This window comes from Cynocephalus volans, chromosome 3 (genome assembly GCF_027409185.1).
Source record: "Cynocephalus volans isolate mCynVol1 chromosome 3, mCynVol1.pri, whole genome shotgun sequence".
Taxonomy (NCBI): domain Eukaryota; kingdom Metazoa; phylum Chordata; class Mammalia; order Dermoptera; family Cynocephalidae; genus Cynocephalus; species Cynocephalus volans.
In genome coordinates, this window is record NC_084462.1 from 21,577,964 (window position 1) to 21,602,844 (window position 24,881).

The window sequence follows — 24,881 nt, forward strand, 5'->3', positions numbered from 1 at the left end:
TCTCTAGGCCTCTGGGGGACCAAAGTGGGGTAGCAGTTCCCTGCTTGTGTTACAGAAATGATGAGTGTATGAACAGACCAGGGAGGCTGCTGAGGCCAGTTGCACATATTATGTTACACTTTATTTCATTCTTTTTAATCTGTATTTTTCTCTACATAAAAATGTGTTTCTTAATATTTAAAAATGTGAATAGGACAGGGCGCTTGATAAATCTTAAGAACAGTTTCATCCCCCAAAATATGTCAATCACTGTACCCATGCCATCAGGTCCCATGTAGAATAGTGACCCACTTGGTCAGTCACACTGTAGCTACCCAAAATCTAGACTTAAATTTCTACATTCTTCTTTACAGATGAGGAAGATTCAAATGAAAGGCAGCTAGAATTATCAGATCCATTCTAGGTTTTACTTGTAGACTGTGATGTCAGTTATAACCTCTGACTTGCCATCTTTAAAGAGTCATTTTTGATTTTTTTAGTTAGTTAACCAGACCTACGGTTGAACCTCAACTTGCCCTGCTAACTGATCTTGAGCAATAAAACCTCTCTAGGTCTTGGTGTTGCCATCTGCGAATGTTTCTTAACTTCATAGGATTGCTGTCAAATTTATTTCATCGACTCTACTGTGCACCATTATTGAACCATTATTGAACTAAGAAAGAAAAACTGCTATCAGTTACACCATGACACAATGCTTTCTTATCACTTAGAACAAGGGTTGGCAAATTGTCAGCCTGCCATCTATTTTTGTATGGCACATGAGCTGAGAATGGCTTTTATATTTGTAAATGACTCAAAAAAATCTAACAAAACAATGATATTTTGTGACACATGAAAAAAATTTAATTACCATTGTAACATTATTAAGAGGTAGGACCTCTAAGAGGTGATTAGGTCATAAGGGCTCTGCGCTCATCAGTGGATTAACGCCATTATTGCAGGAGTGGGTTAGTTCTACCAAAAATGGGTTTGTTGTTAAAGTGAGTTTGGTCCGATTTCCTCTTTCTGTCTTTCACATTTGCTTGCTTTTCTGCCATGGGATGAACTTCACCAGATGTGGCCTTTCAGATGTGGACTTCCCAGCCTCCAGAACCTGAGCCAAATAAAGTCCTTTTATTTATGAATTACCCAGTCTGTGGCATTGTTATAGCTGTAGAGATGGAGTAAGGGAGAAAATTGGTACTTGGTGTGGGGCTGTTGCTATAACAAATACCTGAAAATGTGGAAGCAACTTTGGAACTGGGTAATGGGCAGAGGTGGAAGAATTTGAAGGAGCAGGGTAGAAAAACCTAGATTGCTGTAAATAGAACATTAAGAGTAATTCTGGTGAGGGCTCAGAAGAAGAGAAGACTAGGAAAAGTGTGGAACTTCTTAGAGATTATTTAAGTGGTCTTGGTCAGAATGCTGGTAGAAATATGGATAGTAAAGGCCATTCTGATGAGGTCTCTGATGGAAATGAGGAACAAGATATGGAAACTGGTAAAGATCTGGTGATGCCAGTCTAATCATGACAACAAATTCCAGTTGAGGGACACTCTACAAAATATCAGACCAGTAATCCTCAAAAGTTTCAAGGTCATCAAAAACAAGAAAAGTCTGAGAAAGCATCATAGGCCAGAGGAACCTAAGGAGACATGATTACTCAATGTAATATGGTATATCCCAAATGGGGTCCTGGAACAGAAAAGGGGAACTGGTAAAAACTAAGGAAATCCGAATAAAGTGTAGACTTCAGTTAATAATATATTCTATCAGTATTGGTGCATTATTTATGACAAGTGAACCATACTAATGTAAGGTGTTAATAACAGGGGAAACGGTTTTCTGGGAACTGTCTGCACTATCTTCTCAGTTTTTCTGTAAATCTAAGACTTTCCTAAAAAATAAAATTTAGTTTTATAAAAAAGTTGTTATTTGGGACAGCACCAGTTATTTTTATATAATTGGTCTTTGGTATTTTTTTAAAAATTCTCTTGTCGATTCTCATGTGTAGCTGAAGTTAAAAATCACTGTATTAGATTATCAAAATAGCAGATGAGAGTGACTTGATTTTAAGCAAAGATTCAACTAAATATCAATCAATAATTGTTTGCTGTTCACTTTTTCATTTGGTCTAAAACATGGGCTGGTTAACCTACTCAGAATCTTAAGACTAGCTGCCCATGGGAAGACAGAAACTTAATGTCTTCCTCCAGCACTTCCATGATGCACCCCTGTGCTGCTTCTCTCATTTAACCATGGAATTAGGAGGAGGACATGCCAGGACTTGTCCAGTTCAGTGGTAACAAGTAGTGTGTTGGGTATTTTCAGTGCTCGGTAAACTTGTGTCCTTTGCCTGCTGCATAAACATTGTATTGTTATGTGCAGATGTCTTTATCTTTTAAAAGGAAATGGTTTATTAAAGCCCTGTATGCAGTTGTTGATCTTTAAACTTCCACTGGAAAGTAAGTAATGAATATGGGATGAGAACTCTTAATTTATACCATCCAGGATGATAAACCTATCAAAACAATGAAGGCAGAATATGTATGGTGCTGCTAGCACGATGTAGATTTTTCTTTTTAAAATAAAAACTGTTAACTTTGTAGCATTCTAGCACTGTGTTTATAGCTTTACACCAATTCTGATTTTATATTTTATCATTCCCAACAATCCCATGAGCAGAAGACCTGGGTTTGAATCCTGGCTATAGTACTCACCAGCTCTTAAGGTTTTGGGCAAGTCAGGTAACTGCTCTCAGCATATTTCCTCATCTGTAAGATGTGATTATCCCTATTTTATAGGGTTGTTATGAGGATTAAAACAATAAATGTAAAGGATGTAGCAGATTGCTAGGCGTAGAGGAGGGGCACTGAATGAGTGGAGACTTACCACTGGGTCAGGTCCGTGTGTGTTTACTGAATCCTCTTAGCTGTGGCCCACTTTTTGGATATGTAAGGTGGGTTAAAATGACAGACCAAAGGAAGGCAGTTATTCTGAATAGCTGTGAAACTCAAAAGCCTTCCTTGTATTTCTACCGAGACAGGAGGTGGGTCACTTCAGTGTGAGGGTGTGTCGTAGTAGGGGTACTTACCAGTGGAGCCATTGCTTACACACACACACACACACACACACACACACACACACACACACACACACACACACACACACACACACGGGTACTTACCAGTGTTACCAGTGGAGCCATTGCTTACACACACACACACACACACATAGGTACTTACCAGTGGAGCCATTGCTTACACACACACACACACACACTTTTTTCTGTCTTCTGAAGTGCTTACACACACACACACACACACACAGGTACTTACCAGTGGAGCCATTGCTTACACACACACACACACACACTTTTTTCTGTCTTCTGAAGTGCTTACACACACACACACACGGGTACTTACCAGTGGAGCCATTGCTTACACACACACACACACACACACACACACACACACACACACACACACAGGTACTTACCAGTGGAGCCATTGCTTACACACACACACACACACACACTTTTTTCTGTCTTCTGAAGTGCTTACACACACACACGGGTACTTACCAGTGGAGCCATTGCTTACACACACACACACACACACACACACACACACACACACACACACACACACACACACACACACACACACACACTTTTTTCTGTCTTCTGAAGTACTTGCCCAAGCATGTGCTAGATACTCCATAAGGGAGACAGTTGTTTTCTGTGTGGAATAGGTTTGAGCTTTAAAACAAATGAGGTTCATTCAAGGAGAAGGGAGCATGTAGTACTCCTGTTCTTGAAAGTAAACAGTACGTTTATGATTTAAAATGACTGAGCCATTAAGCTCTTATGATATTACTAAAAGTACTTGGTGGGAAAACTCCAGGGTTGTTTTCTTTATCAATTTTTATTTGTATTAGTCCTATAAAACTTCTCCACCTTCTAAATTCACTTATTATTTCATTATATTACTAGATGAACTAATTCATTTCCTTTTTGGGGGGGGCCATATACTTCATTTGTCAGTCATTTATAGAAAATGAGGCATTCCAAATAAGTCTTCCAGATGATGGAAGCTTACTCCTTAAGCTAACATAATTTATCTTTTTTCTTGTTCCATTATTTGTAATAATGTCTTTAATCCACTGTAGGCCAGGACACCAGATTTATTAGCATTAAACCCCAGGATGTCAAGTGTTGAAGGGGACTTCATCTAATCTAGTCACCTGATACCTGAGAATTGTTTAAAAATAATTAATATAGGGGCTCTGACTGAAATTAAAGGTACTTTCCTTCTAGTGACACAAAGTCCATTAACTGTGGGTGCTAGTTTGTGATGGTTTCTTTGCTAGCTGAGGAGCCTTTCCTGCTTATTTATAGGTTTTAGACCATTCTGGAGTGTTGACTTTGCTGAAAATCTGCTTAAGTGTCAGATGTTAATGTATTTAGAAACATGTTAATGTTTAGATGTTAATGTAATAAGTAAAAAACAAACAAACAAATAAATAAATAAATAAATAAACACAATTTTTTTTTTTTTACTTCAAGGTCCTTATGTTATGGCCAGTGTTGCAACAAAAATTTTTCAAGAATTGGTGGAAGGTGTATTTTACATACATAGCATGGGAATTGTACACAGAGATCTGAAGGTAAGTGGGGGCCATTAAATCATTGAAAACAGTAGTAATTTCTTACCAGAGATGACTTGATGTTGGTTCATTGAATTAAATGAGATTACATACTCTAGTTGATTTACTTAGAAGGGTATAGTTACTTTCATACAAATCATTGATCTGTAGGGCCAGAACATAAAAACCTTTGATCGAATTTAAAAGCAGTAATTTTGAGCATTTGAAAATTCTGTATATAGAACATGAGTACTTTTTATCAGGTAGTAGGTGTGCTCTGAGTACTAATATAATTGGTGATGCTAAATGTACTTAGAGCAAGAAAGAGAAAGAGAGAGAGAGAAAGAAAGAAACAAAGGCTGGCCCACGATAATACATTGATGTTTCAGAAGGAGAGAACAAATCTGTGGTTACTAGAAGTGGGAGGGCGGTTGGGGAGAGATTGGATAAAGGGCATAAAGAATAATTACGATTCGTAATAATGAATATGATTATAATATTGATTTGATCAACACATTTTGTACACAAGTGATGGTAGTCAATGCTGTACCCCCAAAATATGTATAATCAATGAGGCTTCAATAAAGAAAAAAAAATTACACACACACAAAAATGTACTTAGTGCTGACAAAAATGGTTATATGTTATTGCAGCCTGAGAGGTAAAATCTGTTTATGTAATTATCCATCTTAAAGAAAATTTAACATGGGAAAAATTTTTTTGGTTGTTTATAAACTATAATGACTGTTCCAATTTTTATCCACAAAAGACTACCAAAAAAGAGAGGAAATATATTTACTTCTTTGGATGAAGAATTTTAAGTTAATTTGCTTTTTAGGCAAAAATTAAATCATGGAAAATGCTTTTAGAAGAAAATTTAGGAACAAAAAGTTAATATGCAGATCACTTTATTTTTTGAAAAAGGTTTAAGAACCAATGGTTTATACATTCAGGATGTAAAAAGTGATGGGTTCAAAGTATTTTCTGGTACACCTCTGGCCAGAAAATGCAATTTGAGTTCCCAAAATTCTGTGGCACTATGAAACTTGGAGGTCTTATTTCAAGAGATAAGCTAAGTCATTACAACAGTATATAGAATTCCATATCTTCACTGGGAGAAGTTGCTTCAAGTGTTGCTTGTATTTCACACCATAAATATTTCTGATGTTTCTTTTACAGATATCCTCTAGGGATAAAGATTTTTGAGATAACTTTATTAGGGTTTCTCTTAAGAGATGGAATTCTGGTAGCATGATTCCTGCAGGTAGAATTCCTTTGTCATTAGTCAGTCTCAAAGGATAAGTGTGATAAAGTAGCCTGGCAAGAAGTGCCGTATTTCTTATATTGGAACTGTGCTGAAGGTACATATAAATTGGTGATTCCCCATTTCTTGTTAAAATATTAACATTAGCTTCAAATTCAAGCAGGAGATTGATTATTGCCTCTCTGCCTCCAAAACATGCCTCATGGATAGCTGTTTGACCTTCGTGGTCCTGGGCATTGACATTGGCTCCGTGAATTAGCAGCAAATGGATGCAGCTCATCCCTGCTGCCAACAGCCGGCCTGCTTTGCCTGAGGCGGTGCACACTGCCAGCTTCAGGGCCGTGTTGCCCGTGGAGGAGACAGCAAAGTTAACACTGGCTCCACAAGCAATGAGTGTTTCCATCATCTCCTTATTCAGTATGTCTGCAGCCATGTGAAGGGGTGTCATCCTGGATTCATTAATAGCATTGACATGGGCACCATTTTGGGCCAAAATGGAGAGAACTGGATAGGTCCCATATGTTATGGCTAGGTGGAGGGGTGAATGTTTGTAGCTGTTGTCCACGCGAGCATTTACTTGAGCTCCATGTTCACACAAAATGCGGAGACACAATACAGCTTTATTCTGAATGTCTGTCAGGATCCTTTGCAGTCTGTTGCTTGGGTTTGTCCACCCGGTAGAAGTGATTGGCCAGTATAGTAGCATCAGGTGCAGTGTAGTGAGGCCTCTTGTATCCCTAGGATAGGTATTGATCACACATTATACCAAATTCACAGTGGGAATGGCTGTACATGAGAAGTGCTTAAGAAGGCAACATTAACTTAAAGTAATACCCTTTTAATTACTTTAAAGAAGTGTTTCAAAATCTGTACTCTTGGGTAATTTTTTGGGCTGTTTCAGGGTTTTTGGGGGATGTGGTAGGATGCATCTCTGCGTGGCGGGGCCCAGCTTCTCATAGCAACCATTTCAACTTTGTTCCTCCTGCTAGGACTATGGCCCCTTCAAGGCTCTCCCTTAGTTATTTCTGTATCCCCAGCACTGTGCAAGGTTACTAGGCATTCAGGAACATTGTGTGGACTGGAGTATGATCTGTTATTACCATAGATGTGACTTATAAAGGGCCAGAACCCCATTTACTCAATTCTTAGTGGCTCTGTATCTGCTCTACTACCTGACGTTTTCACTTGTGTAACTAGGTAGTAGAATAGATGACAGGGGTTGAATCTGGAGACCAATGGTCATTCTGAAGTTAGTGAAGCCAGGTCATTTTCATTCCTTGCTCCAACCCAGGTGGAATAAGCATTTTACAGTTTCTCAGGATTGCCTCCAAAATCCCTTTATTTTGGCAGAAAAAAGGGAAGGCTTATTATAAAAATATGACTGATTCACTGAAATTGAAAATGACTTTTTTTAAAATTAGAAAATATATTTATTTAGTGTGGGGCCCTAGGCCAGGAGTGTGGTGCAACAGCAAGTAGTCCCTACCTTTGTAGGGCTTACAGCCTGGTATGCAGACAGACATGAAACAGTGAAAGAACTAAGTAACAGAACCCTCACCCAGGGATAGCATGTGGTTTGAAGGGTAGAAAAGGGTGGACTGAGGTACTCCTGAGGAGCATGGGGTGAGTCTGTGATGGAGCAGACATGGAAAGAGTTTGAGAGGACTTGTAAAACTGGGGTGGGGTTTGGGGGGAGAGGTCAAAGGCTGGTTGACAGGGTGGAAATAAATACTATTTTTGTTCAAATGGTATTTATCGGGCACTTACTAAGTGCTAGGCATTTGGTTTAGGTGGTGGAGATACAGTGGTGTGCAAGATAAACTTCTCTTTCATGAACCTTACCTTCTAGTGGAGCATAATAAACAAGAAAATTTGTTGTCTCTTTATATTTTCTTATTTTTCATACCTAACTGAGGTTGTTAAACTTTCTGAGGGCCATGACTAGGACTTAATACATTTTCCACAACACCATTGTTGAGTATTTATTCAGTATGTATTAATTTGGCTGACTGATTTGTGTTCTTGCATTATTTCCAGTTTTTCAGAGTAGTTCGTCTAGTCAGTAAAGAGACTGGTTTATTCAAAATGTGATCATTTGTAGTACATAACCCATAAAGAATGAAAAATTCAGGCATAACTAGAGGAAGTAACATCTAAATCATGAATATCCTCATTTAGAAATGATTGCCTGCTGAGTTGACTTACCTTATTTCTGGGTCAGCACCATGTTCTAACAGACAAAGCAAGCTTTGTGGCTTTTGGTTTTTGGCAGCCAGATGAATGGGGATGATACACTCTGTCTGCTTCAAGAGAAAACCAAAATACATTACAAGTAGCCCTATGTAGTCAAAAATAATATTCGTGTTAGCTTGCCAATTCAAAGGAAATAAGTATATTTAGTATCTCATAGGTTCAGTATTTTTCTGGAATGTGCACTGAGATTTTCCTTTTCTATTACCTATTTTAAATGAGCAAAACCAGTAAATTTCATATTATAAAATCTGTTTCACAGAAATGCAAATTTACCAAGGCAACAAAAATAACACTCAAAGATTTGGAAGTTGATCCTTGTAAAGAGCGAGCTCATAGTATAAAATTAATGGTAATTACTGTGAAGTCACTTAGTCCTTAAATGATGACAAGGTGTTGTATTTTTTAGGGCTTTACCAAAGTCATATTATCAGCAGTAAAACCTGCATTTTCAGGGTTTTCAAAGATAACGCAGCATATGTTCTGTTTATGATTAGCAGAGCTGTTTCTGCCAGTTCTTAAAATATTTGTATCAGTATACCATGACTGCAAGATAAGGGGAGAGGGTGGAATAAAGAAGTGGGTGACTTTCTTTTTGGAAAAAACTTTAATTATAAGGTAATAATCATTGTACAAAAATTTAGAAAATGAAAAAAATATATATTAAGAAGGGAAAAAATAATTTCACCACACAGACATAATCACCATGGGTATATTTGAGAGTGTGGTGACATCAGTGTTCTTCCACCTGAAGAAGTTATAGTCTTTTCTCACATCTGTTCATGCGTGGTGAGTGGAAGGGGAGACATTGTACTTTGGGGAGCAGTGCTCTGTGTGTGGAGTATGATGGGGATATACTGTCAAGCCTTGTGCATTGTAAGGTCAGTGAGTTTAGTGAGTTCACAAGCATTAGGTGGTCCTTTTTTCTAAATGTGACTGAGCAGAAAAGAGGGTACCTGATTTACAAGTAATCTGTGGCTGGTGGAGCTGGCCATAATGGTCATGGGTTGGTTGATGGGGTGATTTCTTAGGAGTCCCTTGATCGTGGTGCAGTCTTCTCTCATTATGGCTTCAAAGAGTTCAATGTGAAATGCTACAGATGGGTTGTTTTCCAGTGACTTGGCACTGTCAATGGCCAAGTCTCTGCTTCCTCTCTTGGTTATATTTCCCATGGAAAAAACTTAAGACTGAGGACTTAGAGTTCAGTGGAAAAAGAGTTCAGAGGAAAATGTTACAGAATTGATCAGTTTCAATCTCTTTATGATAATTCCTTCAGTTCAGTTCTAGAACTGTTCTAGAATTGTAGAGAATTGTATCCATGAACACAATTCATTTTTATATCAGGGCCAGACTTTTTCAGACTTTGTTTACTGATCATATAGTAACAAATGTCAGCACAGTTTTTAGGCTTTTCTACTCAGTCATAAAAAATAGCCAAACTATCATCTCACACCTAAGATTATTTCTGTGTTCTCTTCTGATTCAACTGTAGTTGAAACAACTAACAAAGCTAAAACAGGGAAATTTATACATTACAATAAAAAGTTAAAATTATTATATTTGAAGTAAGAAAACAACTTTTAACCTAAGTATTTTTTAGTTTTTAGTAGAAGCTCCCCTCTCCCCAGTACAGGTATGGTTGTTTGCTGGCATAGAAACACTTCAATTGGGAGATGCTTTGGGTCTGCAGTGGTTGCTTAAATAGAGCCAAATGTGTACCTTTATACTGTGACCTAGCTGTTCCCAAGTCTGGCTAATATATGAGAGTCATCTGGAAGTTTTTTTAAAATACCAAAATTGTTTCATAAAAAATATTAACGCCTTCAACTTGTTAGAGAAGACAGTAGTTTTTAAAAGCTTCTTGGTGATGATATACAGTCAGGGTTGAGAAGCACTTCTGTGTAAAGCGTGCTCTGCATTAATGGTTCTCAAACTTGGAATAACCTTGGGACTTTTAAATAATGTTGATGGCTGTGTTCACCTGCAGGATTTCTGATTTAATTGGTTGAGGGAATGGCTTCATATTGGGAGTTATTTAATATCCCCTTCTCCCATGATTCTAACATGCAGCTGAATTTGAGAACTATTGCTCAGATTTTTAATTTTTGAGGGGACTACTTGCTTCTGAGTTGAAAACTCTTTTAACATTCACAAGTTTTTACTGTTTGTTTTAAGAAAACCAAGGACTTGACTTGTTCTGTTTGTTCATAGCCTAGAAATATTTTTCTTCATGGCCCTGATGAGCAAGTAAAAATAGGAGACTTTGGTCTGGCCTGTGCAGACATCATACAGAAGAACACAGACTGGACCAATGGAAATGGAAATAGTAAGTTTTTTGTTGTTTTTTTCCTTTAAAAAAAAAAAAAAAAAGACCTGGTCGAACATGTCATTATTTAAAGAATCATAAAGATTTGATAGCAAAGGTAAGATAAAGTCAAAAAACAACCATCGTTCCGTTAGGAGCTACAATGCCCTTTTCATAGTAAATGTCTTTAATGTTGACAGTGTTAACACTGCCACGTTTAATATGTGGCTTTTCAAATTATAGGAACACCAACACATACTTCCAGAGTGGGTACTTGTCTGTATGCTTCACCTGAACAGTTGGAAGGATCCGAGTATGATGTTAAGGTAGTATTTGTTGCTCTTTACCCTTTTTTTGACTTTTTCTGCAATCATAAATAACAAACAGTACAATAAATGCAGTAGTTCTATTGGGCAGGTGTTTTTGGAGATAACTGAGTACCACAGATTATCTATTGCATAAAAGTGCCTGGCTAAGAAGCCTCACCTTTCAACTGAATCTGACTGCATTGCTTTTCATGGTACTTTACTGTTTTTAAATCCATGGATGTCAAAAATTGTTTTTATTTTTTTTATTTTGGGGTTTTTATCTTTTTATTTTTTATTTTATTTTGTCAGTATACAGTGTGGTTGATTATTGTGGCCCATTACTGAAACCTCCCTCCCTCTTCCCTCTCCCCCCTCCGTCCCAACAACCTCATATCTGTTCACTTGTCATATCAACTTCAAAGAATTGTAATTGTTGTATCTTCTTCCCTCCCCCCTCCAGTTTATTTGTGTATTTATTTATTTATTTTTAGCTCCCACAAATAAGTGAGAACATGTGATATTTCTCTTTCCGTGCCTGACTCGTTTCACTTAATATAATTCTAAGTCCATCCATGTCATTGCAAATGGCAGTATTTCATTCTTTTTTATAGCAGAGTAGTATTCCATTGTGTAGATATACCACATTTTCCGTATCCACTCATCTGATGATGGACATTTGGGCTGGTTCCAACTCTTAGCTATTGTAAATAGTGCTGCAGTAAACATTGGAGTACAGGTATCCCTTTGACATGATGATTTCCATTCCTCTGGGTATATTCCCAGTACTGGAATAGCTGGGTCATATGGTAGATCGATGTGTAGTTGTTTGAGGAACCTCCAAACCATTTTCCATAAAAGCTGCACCATTTTGCAGTGCCTCCAACATTGTAGGAGGGTTCCTTTTTCTCCGCAACCTTGCCAGCATTTATCATTTACAGTCTTTTGGATATTAACCATCCTAACTGGGGTGAGATAGTATCTCACTGTGGTTTTGATTTGCATTTCCTGAATGCTGAGTGATGTTGAGCATTTTTTCATGTGTCTGTTGGTCATTTGTCTATCTTCCTTTGAGAAATGCCTATTTAGCTCTTTGCATAACACTACCTGACTTTAAACTATACTACAAAGCTGTAATAACCAAAACAGCATGGTTCTGGCATAAAAACAGACACACTGATCAATGGAATAGAATAGAGAATCCAGAAATCCACCCACACACCTGCAGCCATCTGATCTTTGACAAAGGCACCAAGCCTATACACTGGGGAAGAGACTGCCTCTTCAGCAAATGGTGCTGGGAGAACTGGATGTCCATATTCAGGAGAATGAAACTAGACCCGTACCTGTCACCATATACTAAAATCAACTCAAAATGGATTAAAGAATTAAATATACACCCTGAAACAATAAAATTTCTTAAAGAAAACAGGAGAAACACTTCAGGAAGTAGGAATGGGCACAGACTTCATGAATACGACCCCAAAAGCATGGGCAACCAAAGGAAAAATAAACAGATGGGATTATATCAAACTAAAAAGCTTCTGCACAGCAAAAGAAACAATTAACAGTTAAAAGACAACCAATAGAGTGGGAGAAAATATTTGCAAAACATACATCTGACAAAGGATTAATATCCAGAATATACAAGGAACTCAAACAACTTTACAACAAAAAAACAAGTAACTCAATTAAAAATTGTTTTTAAAATGAGCTTTCTCTTTAAAATATCACCATTCACCTTAGCAAGCTAGAATTCATAGATGCCTGTTTTCAGCCTTTCACTCTTCTGTTTTCAAGCTCAGGTAAATAACTGCTGCATGGAAGCCTGGCACTTAACTCCCCTTGAAATAGAATGAAGATACTGTCAAGTCTTAATCACCATTGTTCCTTGAAGAAATGTTCAAGTAAATCCTTTTTTCAAAATAATAGCCTAGTAAATTTTCTTCCTTTTGATGAATCATTGGGAAAGAGCTGCCAGAAAAATCCAGGGTTGTCCCTAAAATCCTATCTACTAAAGACCTTCCTGGAAGAAGTATTTTTAGGAAAAGTAGCACAGGTTTTATGCAGAGTTTGTTAAACTTTACCAAGAATGCTTAATGACGAGTGGAGGCAGAGGTGAGACTGGAGTGTAGGTCTCAGTGACATTCTGTGGCTCCCCTGAAGCTGGCACCAGCAGGTGTAAGCTCACATCACTCTGCCTGGATCAGGCCTGGATTTTCAAGGGTGGTGAAGATAGTTGTATTTTCATGCCTGTTGTGGGTGGTGGGAGATTATCCCTGCCCTTCACCTGACCTTAGCTCCTAAGTGCCCATGAACCCACCTTTTTAGTATTAAAAAGACAGGGTAGTGCAAGTCTTGGTCACCCCTAGCTCAGGGAAGACACCTGCCTCTGAGGGATGAGCCATCCTGCTATGTTCCCTTCATTATAAGCGACAGTAAATCCTCATTCTTAGAAATCTTCTCTTTAGGGCTGGCTGGTTAGCTCAGTTGGTTAGAGTGTGGTACTGATAACAGCAAAGTCCAAGGTTCAATCCCTGGACCTGCCAGCTGCCAAAAAAAAAAAAAAAAACCTTTGAGAGGATGGTACGTTGAAATGGAAATGTTATAATAACTTTGTATTTAACTACTGAATTATTTTCTGTTCTTTTTCCAGTCAGATCTGTATAGCTTGGGTGTGATCCTGCTAGAGCTCTTTCAGCCATTTGGAACAGAAATGGAGCGAGCAGAAGTTTTAACAGGTTTAAGAACTGGTCAGATACCTGCGTCCCTCAGTAAAAAGTGCCCAGTACAAGCCAAGTATATCCAACACTTAACTAGAAGGAACTCATCCCAGAGACCATCTGCTATTCAGCTGCTGCAAAGCGAACTTTTCCAAAATTCTGGGAATGTATGTAATTTTTTTTTTAACATTATTAATTTTTAAAATTGGGGTAAAATATATGTAACATGGAATTTGTCATTTTAATATTTTTAAATGTATAATTTAGTGGTATTAATTACATCACGTTGTTGTACAACCATCACCACTATGTTTAAAACTTTTTCATCATGCCAAATAGAAACTCCATACCCGTTAATTACTCATTATCCTTCCCTCCAGCCCGTTAACCTTTAATCTGTTTTCTGTCTCTATTAATTTATCTATTCTAGATATTCCATGTAATATTTGTCCCTTTGTGTCTGATTTATGTAAATTATTTTTAATGGTGGGGAAAATACGAAGTTTAAAGTAGAATTTGTTTAAATTGTGAATCATATTTCACAAAGAACAGTTGAACTTAGAATAAGGTTCATAGAAACATAATATTTAAACTCATTCTCCAAATTCCCTAACAGTACTAAGTTTAATACCAGTAGCACACTTGTATTCATAGTCCACATAAGCAAGTTGAGTCACTGCCAACTTTCTACTTTAAAACTTATAAGCTTCAGTTTCTAGCCTCATTTTGCTAAGTCAGTGAAAAGGTTTTATTTTTCTTTTCCAACTATGGAATATGGCATCTTATAAATTATTATAAAGGTACAGTAAGTACCAACTAGTGAAAAGGGACACATACCAAAGAGTGAAAGACAGCAATAATTCTTGGGGTGGGGGAGGGGGAAGTTGGAACAATGGTGACAGAGACTGCCTTGGCCAGTCTAAGAGCTCTCAGCATTCATCTGTGTGATTTTAGTTTTCAGTCCTGTGATGTGGTATTGCCCCCGGGCAGCCCACTCCCTTCCTCCCCCCCACATGTTGTTATAGTGCCTGGTATAGTCTCTAGTCTGCATATAGTGGAAATGGTAGATGATTCATCCATTCTGTTCCCCTAGAAACTTTCTAAGGTTCATAAAAGGTTGATTCAAAGATATACTCATAGATTCTCTAGTGCTCTGCTATTCAAAGTATGGTCCTCAGACCAGCTGCATCAGCATTACCTGGGAGTTCCACCCAGAAATACTGAGTTAGAATTTGCATTTTAACAAGATTCCCAAGTGATTTACATACAGTGAGCAGCATTGCATGAATGCAGTAGTTCTCATAGTGTAGTCTCCAGATCAGCAGCATAGAATCACCTGGGAACTTGACAGAATTCTCGGGCCCTTTCCTGTCCTACAACCTATTAAAAGAGATATTTTGGGAGGAGAGGGGACAGCAATCTGTAGTACTTTTCTCTTTTTGAAAGTGTTTGAAAATAGCAGATGTCTTTCTTAAACCAAGCATAAGTATTTTATCTCCTGATATGGAGGGCATTTTCTAACACCCAGTTAAGACAGCTATTAGAGTCTATAGTTATTTGGTATTTATGGTAAGGATTTATCCTATCTTATAAAATTCTGTTGTAAAAAAAAGTAACCTACACATACCTATACCAATAAGGATTTGTATATACAGGCAGTCTTTGCTTTGCATGGTAGTGTTGGACCTTAAAAATGACCTCATAAAGCTCAAACCATGCAAAAGGCTCTTAAAAATCAATGGGAAAAGTTACAATTGTTCTGTGAACTTTAAAATTTGTCAAAACATTAAAACTCTACATGTTATAAATGAAAATAATCATAAAACTAATGTTGATTTAGTGCATCATAATTTAAAATGTTAGAAACATTAAAAATTCAAGTATTTCAGTAGTTTGAACACACCTGCCTTCTTCATCTCATGTAACATGACATGGAGCAAGCATCTTTCCTATGCCTTGGTGAATTGTCATCCTCTTTCCTAAGTTTGCATCAGCTTCCAACATTTTATCCTTTGTACTTTCAACATTGAGAGTTCTTTTAACACACAGTGTTTTGCTGGTGTCACTTTCTCTGGGATGTCTTCATCCGTTTCCCCATTTTTGTTAAGTTGCCTTCACTGAGTCCCTTTGACTCTCAGTCCACATCGTCTCTCCAACAGCGTCAGCATTCCTGTGGTCAGCTCACTCTTCTATAACAACATTTACATTTGATTCAAGTTTTAATTGCAGCATTATCACTTTTCATTACTTTGCTGCACTTTCATCTTTGTTGGCCATTTGCCTCTTTCATTTATCAACACAGCTACTCATGTTGCTGTACCATGACCAATCACCAACAGATTTTGAAAGAAGTGACGTGATTGGTCCCTCATCATGATATGCATCAGTTATTTACATAGTGTTTTGGAAACTGAAGAGCTTCATGTGATCATGTTTAATATGCTGTGGTTAAGTACACTTGAACCATGTTGTTGGGTTATTGGTATAACTAAACAGTGATAACTGGAATTCACGCATATTGGAACCGTGCAAAGATTGCATTCAAAAGGGAAGTAGCCATTTTAATGGAGCTTAAAATTTTCTCTTGACAGGTTAATCTCACCCTGCAAAGGAAGATAATAGAACAAGAAAAAGAAATTGAAGAACTTAAGAAGCAACTAAGCCTCCTTTCTCAGGACAAACGGGTTAAAAATGACATGAAAGATGAGGGTGTACCTATCTAGCCTTAATTAGGCTGTATCAGTAATATGAAATTGTACTCAAACTCTTAAAATAGCCAACTGGAATGTAAAATTTCAATCTTTATAGGGTATAGATGGTATAATTCTTAATTGTACTTAGTAAGCCTGTACAAGACTTCTTAAAGTTGTAAATGTACTCCCAAACTGCTTTTTCCTTAAGTAGTTCTCTCATGATCTAGCATCTTGAACTTAAGACTGCTCTAAATTAAACCTATTTGGCTCTCTCTCCTGTCCTACAAGGTCCTATTCCTGAAATTTCTACTTAAATATTACCATCCATCCAGTCTCTGAAACTAAAAACCTAGATATCACCTCAATTATTCTTTCTCTTAAACTCTGCCTGTTGACCATCTAATCCTCCTTTAGAAGGTTCTACTGCAGAAATTGAAGTGTGGTCCCCACTCCTATCACTGTCTAAGATCAGGCCTGCACACTAACTGGACTGTTTCAGTTTTGACAGCTGCCAGTCTTCCCAACCCTTTCACACTGCTGTTAATTACCAGAAAGGCACCTGACAGTTCGTTCCTTTGCTCAAAAACTTCCGCTGGCTCTGCTGCCTCTAAGATAAAAGTTCAATTAGCACCAACCTCCAACATTTCTTTTCTCCCCACCTTTACCTTTGCATCACTCCAAAACCATGCCCCTGCAAAGCTTTGTATTTCTTGACCCCAAAATGATCTCAGAGCAGCTCAGATATCATCTTTCCTGTCTTTGCCCTGCACTGTTCTCATGGTACTTTTTCCTTTATATAGCACTCAAGTCCCCAACCAATCTGTACATTCCTCAAAGGTAGCAATCTGATATATTCATTTTTGTGTCCCACAAAGTGCCTGCCACATAGTTGTCAGTCATGATGGTATATTGCACATGATTTTGCTGAATTTTAAATAAAATGAAACTAAAAAGTATGTGATATATTTATTGATACTTGACAATTGGCCTAAATAAAAAGACTGATTCTAGCACAAGTCCCTTTACTGACAATAGGCATGAAACAGCACCATTCTTAAAATCTAAACTCTTTAAACTCTGTTACTGAAGTTCACTTAAGCAGCTTGAGGGCAGTGTTGAAAGGAGCCAGGTTTTCACATGACCTCATCCACCTCTGCACGTTGGCTGGCACTGCTGCACTGCAGTCTCCCATCTGCTGGAGCACAGACCACAGCACAACATCTGCCACGGTGAGTTCATTCCCAACCAGCCAAGGGCTCTTCCCAAGAGCAGAGTTCATGGATCGGAAAACAGCAGCTTTTTCTTTACTGCCTCCCTCTTTTAACTGAAAGACAGCGATATCTACCCAGCTATCTATAAGGGTTAAATTGACAGCATTATGCTTCTGACCAAACAGAGAGAACAAGAAACGTGCAATGTTCCCTTCTCCTTCGATGGGGCACATCGTCTGGACACTGAACTTCATCTGAGTCTTCGGCACTGAAAAGAAAAAAAACACTGCATGTAGCATCAACAAGAGGGAAGTACTTGTGCAATGTGGAAAGGGGAAGTCACTAATAATCATGAACTGATGACAAGGGAAATTATTTTAAAAAATAACATTTTTAGGCTATCTCCAAAAGTTTTAATATTCAGAAGGGTTTAAGTACCAATTATATGGCAAAAAAGTAACCTTTCTGGTATTTGATCATGACAACTGTCAAGCTAGAAAGGACCTCCAACCCCCGTTGCCTAAGGATTTGGAGGCAAGAACTGGAAAGGAGTCCCATCTCCCAGGCTGGGAACTCTGTGCCCCCAGAATCACTCTACATATGTGGAGCTGAGGGCATTTAAAGCATTACTGGATGAAGGATATTAACTCCCTTCCCTTTTTATAATGAATAAATGATATGAGGGGTCTTCAAAAAGCTCATGGGAAGATCTACATTTTAATTCCATTTTCCATGAACTTTTTGAAGTACACTTGTATTCTGCTATCCTTTTATGGTCATATGAAGAGATAACTTCTGTGTCCCTGGAATGATCAGATTTAGAATGTGAGGATCAGATGGCTGCAACAGCCTCTACTCCATGCTGCCTGGTTGGACAGGATCTCTTTCCTCCAACGCTCAGAATCCCCCCCCTAAAATTGTGTTTCACTCAGAAACCCTAACCTTCCCAGAGGAACGAGGGCATCTTTGCACCAAGATTCATCTCTCCTAGAACTACCTCACAAGCTTTCTACACTTTGAAATGATTTGACTCGATGGCAAATAGCTACAGAATCTGTACGCCATAAAATGTCCCAGCCTCTTGCTGCCTCTTATCAGAAACACGATGTGTGTCTCATCATATAGCATATAAGTTTAACCAAGACCACCTACTTACCATTCTTCCAAATTAAAGTAAAGCCCAGCTGATATTCATGACGGGGCTGTTTTTTAGTCTGCTCTCCAAAGCACTTGAGAAGGTTTTCAGGCACGCTTCTGACTGATGAGTGGGTGTGCACTGCAGACAGGACCCTGTAGTGGTCACAGAGCAGCCTGTGCAGTACAAGCAGGGAGAGGGGAGGGGAGGCCGGGTTTGCATTGATCACGATGTCTTTCAGTGCCCCGTAATCCTGGGAGAAAGACCAAAGCGAGGTAGCAAATAACAGCAATTGAGGGTGCATAACTATTCTAAGAACTTAGCCAGAGTTATTTAATTGAATCCTTGACTCCCATGAAGGTACTATTATGATCCACATGTTACAGCTGAGAAAACTTCAGTCCTGGGGAGGTAGGTAACATATCCAAGGTCACTCAGCTCAGCAAGAAGTGGAGCTGGGATATGAACTGACTCCACCCCCTTAACCCCTACACGGCTGGCTCCCCACAAATAAAAAGTTGACTTTACTATCAAATTAATAAAACAACATTCAGGACACTTCTGTCTCTTTTACCTCTGAGATAAAACTAAGTTTAAAAAAATCACACTTGCAATTACCTCAGCCATCGAATCTTTCAGCTACCTGAAAGGATACCGTTTTTACATCAATTTGTGTTCATCAAGATGTTTCAATGAAGAGCCCCTTGAAAAAGGGTCTTGGCTCAAGAGATCATTGATAATGAGGGGTAGGGAGAGTCTAAAACACTAGGTGTTAACTAAAGTGCCAAAACATAGCCTTTTTAGATGAAGACTTTCTTATTTCTGTACTTTCACTCTTAATGATGAATGTAACTTGTAAACAATCATGGCCAAATTACTTGGATTTCTGTGCACAGCCTGCCACTGGGACTAATGTCCTGCACATCAAGCTATGTTGAATGCTTTGCAGTTTCCTGAGTGTATTGCATTACTTGACACTGTGCCATCTGAGGTATCAAACTTGATCTTGAGCACGATGTGCTCCAAGAAGCCCTCCTAGCACCATGAAAAATCACTGGCACTGCTGTGCATGCTCATTGACTCATCCACAAGGCTCTGGCTCCCTGGGGGCCTCGTTGGAGTCCTCAGTGCATGTAAACATGTACTGCATGAGTACACGAATGCAGAGGTATTAAGATATCCAAAAACTGAGCCCTAGGCATGGCATTGCAACTTTGCTTCTTTTTATGTCATTAAGTAGTATCATTCTATCACCAATTCTAGGGGAGAGTTTAGCAGGCATTCTCGGGTCAAACCCTTTTGCATCCTCAAATAAATATCACTTTGCAACAAATAATACATTCCTTATGTATCAGACTGTCCCCTAAATTAACTGAAGCTTATAAACTTCAATCATGAAAGCTACCTGATGCAACTTACTGTTAATTAGGCAAGCTGAATTGAAGCAAGATACGTTTGAAATGTGAGACTGTGACTATTTTTAGTAGTATGTTTCAAAAGGATTGGTGGGATTTTTGTGCCTGAGCAGCCGAGGCTTTGAAAGTCTGGCTATTCTGAAAAACAGCCAGGGTCGCTTCTGAACCTCTGAGAGTCACTGAGCAAACGAGCTGAGATCTCGTTTCTCATGAGTTTCTCCAGTGATTGGAGGCTGTAACTCTTCACTCCCTTCTCTGTCTAAAGATCTTCCTCCTTCACTTGGTCTGAGAAGCAGAGAAGAGGCTTTTAAAGCTTGTTTTGGCTTCACTCATATCTTGCCAATCTGTTCTATGCAAAGGCAGCATCATTTAGAGGAGAAAAAAGAAAATGCTCTTTACTCCACCTTTGAAAACTAGATAGCCAAGGCTTTACTCATAGTAGCATAATTTTCCAACACTTAACAACCACCCAGCACACACTGATGTTTCTCAACTCGCAAAATGAACTTACCTTTCCAAGCACTGAGTTCAAGTCCAATGCATTGGTTGTTAAAGTAGTAGGCTCATCAGCTTGGATTATGTTGGTTACATCCAAGTCCGCATCTGGTGTCTGAATCATCTTGGAGAGACCATCAACTGCAGCTTTCAGCTCATACAAACGGTTTAAAATATCATCTTGGCGGGACTCCAAAGCTTGCAGAGATGGGTCAGACTCTTCCTAAACAAACAAACATCCAAGTGTTCACTTCCTAATAGTAGCCTTTTTTTTTTTTTGGCAGCTGGCCGATACAGGGATCAAACCCTGGACCTTGGTGTTATCAGCACTACACTCTAATCAATTGAGCTAACTGGCCAGCCCCGCAAAGCAGTCTGTTTAAATTTGATCACTTGTTTTGCTTTGTTCCGTGCACTCACCAAACCTCCCACCCTTTAAAACACTGACATTAAAATGAAGTAGCAGAATCATCTCATTTTTCTCCACGGTCCAATAGGTCCCTATGACTCGATCCACAAATGCTTTAAAACAAGTAAAAAAAACTTTGTGCCTGCAAGCCATTTTGGAACTGTATGATTCCTGTTTCAGGTAATTTAGTCTAACAACAGAGAATGGTAGAAAATAAACATGAATTCTAAAAGAATCACCTAGAACTTTTCCACTGCTGAAATGTATAACTACATGAACAGGGAACACTTACATCCTTTATGCACTGAATCTGCATTCTTGCCTACTATAGCATCTGATACATAGTAAATAAATCTCAAACTCTACAGATTTACTTTATAAAGCAGTAACAAAAAACCTCCCAATAAAAATCACACTGTACAACCTACTTCCAGATTCATAAACTCTCACAACAGATAATCTGAGTTGAGATAATAAATACATTAAAGATGAAGAAAATGCTCATAACTAACATGAGAGTCAAGAATATGGCAGTGTCCTTGAGTTTATTATAAATATGTACTCATGATGAGATGGGAGTGCAGAAGGAATACTTGCTCATGTCTGTGTGTGGGCAAGGTCAATGTTCTTAGGAACACGTGTTCCTCCACTAGTAACTCACAACACCTCTCTCTCTTACAGATCCAATTTATCACTATGTGCTATCAATTTTACTTCCCAACTATTTCTGTAATCCACCACTTCTAAGCATGCCTCCACTGTCATTACCCAAGGCCAGGCCACCATTTTTCACCAGGCCTATTTCTCAACTGTTCACCTTGTACCCATTCTGGTCCCACTCCTCCAATCCATCCCTTAAGATGGCAGCCATAGAGATTTTTAAAAAAACACTTAGATCTTGTTAACCATCTCCCCTGGCTCCTTGCTAACCTCTTGGGCTCTTAGGATAAAATGTTAAAACACTTAGCATGTCTAAATAAATACCTTGTATGGTTTGGCCTCTGGCTACCTCAGCTCACATAATTCTCTCCCTTGCTCTGCACAGTGGCCATGCTGTCCTTTGAGTTCCTAAAACACCACACTCCCTACTACCACAGGATTTTTACCCATGCTGTTCCCTCTACCTGCAACACTCCTTCCCTCTTACCTAGTTAACTCCTATTTACCCTAGAGCTTCATCACCACTTTCTCACCTCTCCTAGCCTGCTGCTCTTGTTTAAGATCAAACAAAGAAATGGAAGTGACTTCTGGGCGGAGCAAAGAAGAATTAAGAGTTCAGTATGCCAATTAAATAAATAGATGCTAACTGGAAATAAGTCTGAACCCAAGATGTGCGACAGGTAGGGCTACCACCTGTGTAACATCCTCTTATTTAATCAATGACAGTTCTCCTGAGCAATATCTCCAATCTCTTTTAACCAGCCTATTTCTGTGCATTGTTTGTGCACAGCCTTGCTCATTTCCATGAATGGGAGTAAGATGCCTGCCCGACTAGGGCCAAAAAAGCATCTACTGGGTTCAAAACTCAGTCAACTCTGAAGTGTGTCTGACGTGACTACTGCATATGTAAAGTGGCCTGTGATTTATGAGCCCTGAGCATAGCTTGATCTAGCCGCTCTTCATCTCGCAATGCCAAAAAGCTCAAGGTCTGCTTCACCTCCTCAGCACCTTCTAATGTTGGCCTGTTGTTTTCATCACTGAGACTAGATTGTGACTTGGTATATTATGTTTATCCATTTGTTTTATATATATTTAGGAACCTATTGTTTGTGTTGCTCTCAATTACCCTGGTGCCTTGGATTGAGTGTCCCTCCAAATCTTGACCCCCACTGTGACAATGTTAAAGAGGGTGGGAAATCCTATTATGGTAATTGAATTATGGGCCTTGAAAATGTGATTAGATTATATAGGACCATGCCACAGTGAATGGATTAATAATGGTGGTCAGGATTGTGTTTCTGGGGGCTTTAAAAGGAGAGTGCACAAGAAACTCTCTCTCTGCTCTGCCATTTTCTGCCATATGAGACCCCTGGGTCACTACCACCACCAAGACCCTCCCCAAATGTGTCCCTGGACTTTGGACTTCCCAGTCTCTGAAACTGTAAACGATAAATTTTGTTTTCTCATAAATCACCCAGTTCCAGGTATTTATGTTATAAGCAACAAACTAATACACCTGGATATTGATTCTTGATTTCTAATTATTTGTCTATCCACATTGTTATCATCTGCTAGAGAAATTGTCAGAAGAGTGGATTGTGTGTCTTCTCAATTAGAAGTTCACAGAAAAAAGCCCAAAGGAAGTTAGGCAGTAGCAGACTTAAAAAACAGAAAAACAAAAAACCAAATTGCCCTTAAATGAAATGTGACTTTCTCCACTCTAGGTTTTCTTTTTGGTTCCATGGATTTATGCAGTTGATGGGGCACTGGGCCATGTCTCTATGGCAGTCTCTAGTTGAAGGGACAATTGAACCATGTCTGCTATTTTTGTCTTGGCTCTGTAGTGAGAGAACAGTTTCAATTTCAGTTTCAAACTAACCTAACAATCTAGGCAGAAAGCCATTAAAACAAAGTGAAGGATAACATGCAATGGAAAACAGACCACAAAAGTTATCTATTCACCCATCTTCTGCCAGAATGGACAGAATGTTTCTCTTGTTAGAAACGTAAGATGTGTATTTGCAATTAATAAAAGAGTGAAAGACGTGAACACATGCAGTACAAAAGAGGCAATCAAAATGGCCAGTAAACATGAAAAGGTGCTCAACTTACTTAGATATGGGAGAAACCCAAACTAAAACTACATTAGGTTACCTACATCAGGACACAGACATTAGGATACCTAAGATTAGCATGCCTACCAGCTTTGGGGAGGGTGCGAACATCAGGAATTCGTATTACACTGCTGGTGAGAGCATAAACCGGTATAATCACTTTGAAAAACTATCTAGTAAAGTGGAAGACAGACATGCCCACTGAGCCAGCAATCTCATTGCTTTGTATGTACCCTATGCCTGCTTGTGTATAAGAATTATTACTGCAGAATTATTCATAATAACATAAAATGGAAAACCCAGCATCATGAGCAGTAAGATGGATAAATAATGGTGATATAGTCAATGATCAGTAGACTGCAGAGAAAATGAATACTTTGTTGTTACCGCAACAAAATGATTCTGAAAACCAAGTCTACAAAGCAGCAGCCAGACACAACACAACACATATCGCATTCTTCCACTTTTTTCAAGACCATACTGTTTAGGGATGCATACTCAATTGACAAAATCAGAGAAAAGCAGGACAGAATTACCATAAAAGTCAGGACCTTTGAGGGACAGTTATTAAGTGGGAAGGGTGGAGAGCCGACAACGTGTCAAACAAGGTGGTGGTGACCCTGGGGTTCGCTTTGTAATTCCTTAAAATGAGCACTGACGTGTTATTCACTTTTCTGTGGGGAAAACTACGTAATAAAAAAGTTTAGCTCTATGCGGGGGAAAAAAAAAAAAAGAATAGATCTTTTGATAGATAAAAGGGCGGCTCGTTGGCCAGCTGGCGCACGTTGGAGGGGTGGAGCTAACCCCCTGACCGCAAACTCAAAGATGGTCCGAGCCGGGTGCGAACCACCTGCCCAGCTGAGGGGGACCCGAGTCAGATGCCGGCCACCGCGCCTGCGCACTGGGAGGGGCCAGGCTCTCCTACCTGCACGTGGCCCGCGTCGGGTGCTGCGCCGCCGGTCCTGGCGTGCACGTTGGGGAGCCGGTACATGCAGGTGGGAAGCTCTACACGGAGAGGCGCGGCGCCCCCGTGATAGGGCTTTACCTGGTACATCGGCATCGCTGGAACCCAAGGAAGGAAGGCAGCGGGCGACGGACGCCAAAGCTCAGAAACCGTCCTAGGCCACGACGGACTACGCACACTGCCTTCCTGACCCTGTTGAGGGCGTTCGGGAAAACGCAGCCCGTGCTCTCTAATTGGCCCGGACTCTCTGACGTCACGGACTCAACCTTTGACACAACCAATCAGCGAGAAGGAGATGTGGGAAGCGTTTGC

At 39.2% G+C, this 24,881-nt stretch overlaps 3 protein-coding genes across 6 annotated transcripts in view; 1 reads left to right on the forward strand and 2 right to left on the reverse strand.

The window, feature by feature from the left end:
- EIF2AK1 (eukaryotic translation initiation factor 2 alpha kinase 1) overlaps window positions 1–17,122 on the forward strand; it is a 32,900-nt gene extending 15,778 nt beyond the window's left edge. For all 3 annotated transcript variants that reach the window (XM_063090340.1, XM_063090341.1, XM_063090342.1), the window contains exons 11-15: window positions 4,547–4,647; window positions 10,352–10,466; window positions 10,689–10,771; window positions 13,407–13,640; window positions 16,065–17,122. In XM_063090340.1, the coding sequence (XP_062946410.1) occupies window positions 4,547–4,647; window positions 10,352–10,466; window positions 10,689–10,771; window positions 13,407–13,640; window positions 16,065–16,196 (665 nt within the window). In that variant the 3' untranslated portion in view covers window positions 16,197–17,122. The remainder of the gene's footprint in view (window positions 1–4,546; window positions 4,648–10,351; window positions 10,467–10,688; window positions 10,772–13,406; window positions 13,641–16,064) is intronic.
- ANKRD61 (ankyrin repeat domain 61) lies at window positions 5,682–9,312 on the reverse strand. Its single transcript, XM_063088489.1, has 3 exons — window positions 9,097–9,312; window positions 8,096–8,193; window positions 5,682–6,627 (listed from the first exon to the last, which is right to left on the reverse strand). The coding sequence occupies exons 1-3, from the start codon at window positions 9,310–9,312 to the stop codon at window positions 5,682–5,684; spliced, it is 1,260 nt and encodes a 419-aa protein (XP_062944559.1).
- Window positions 17,120–24,764, reverse strand: AIMP2 (aminoacyl tRNA synthetase complex interacting multifunctional protein 2). 2 transcript variants are annotated; one of them, XM_063090344.1, is made up of 4 exons: window positions 24,651–24,764; window positions 20,439–20,645; window positions 18,534–18,765; window positions 17,120–17,645 (listed from the first exon to the last, which is right to left on the reverse strand). In XM_063090344.1, the coding sequence occupies exons 1-4, from the start codon at window positions 24,663–24,665 to the stop codon at window positions 17,257–17,259; spliced, it is 843 nt and encodes a 280-aa protein (XP_062946414.1). In that variant the 5' UTR covers window positions 24,666–24,764; the 3' UTR covers window positions 17,120–17,256. The 2 variants fall into 2 exon arrangements, with proteins under 2 accessions (XP_062946414.1, XP_062946413.1); XM_063090343.1 differs by having other exon boundaries at window positions 24,531–24,764.
- Window positions 24,765–24,881: the final 117 nt, after the last annotated feature.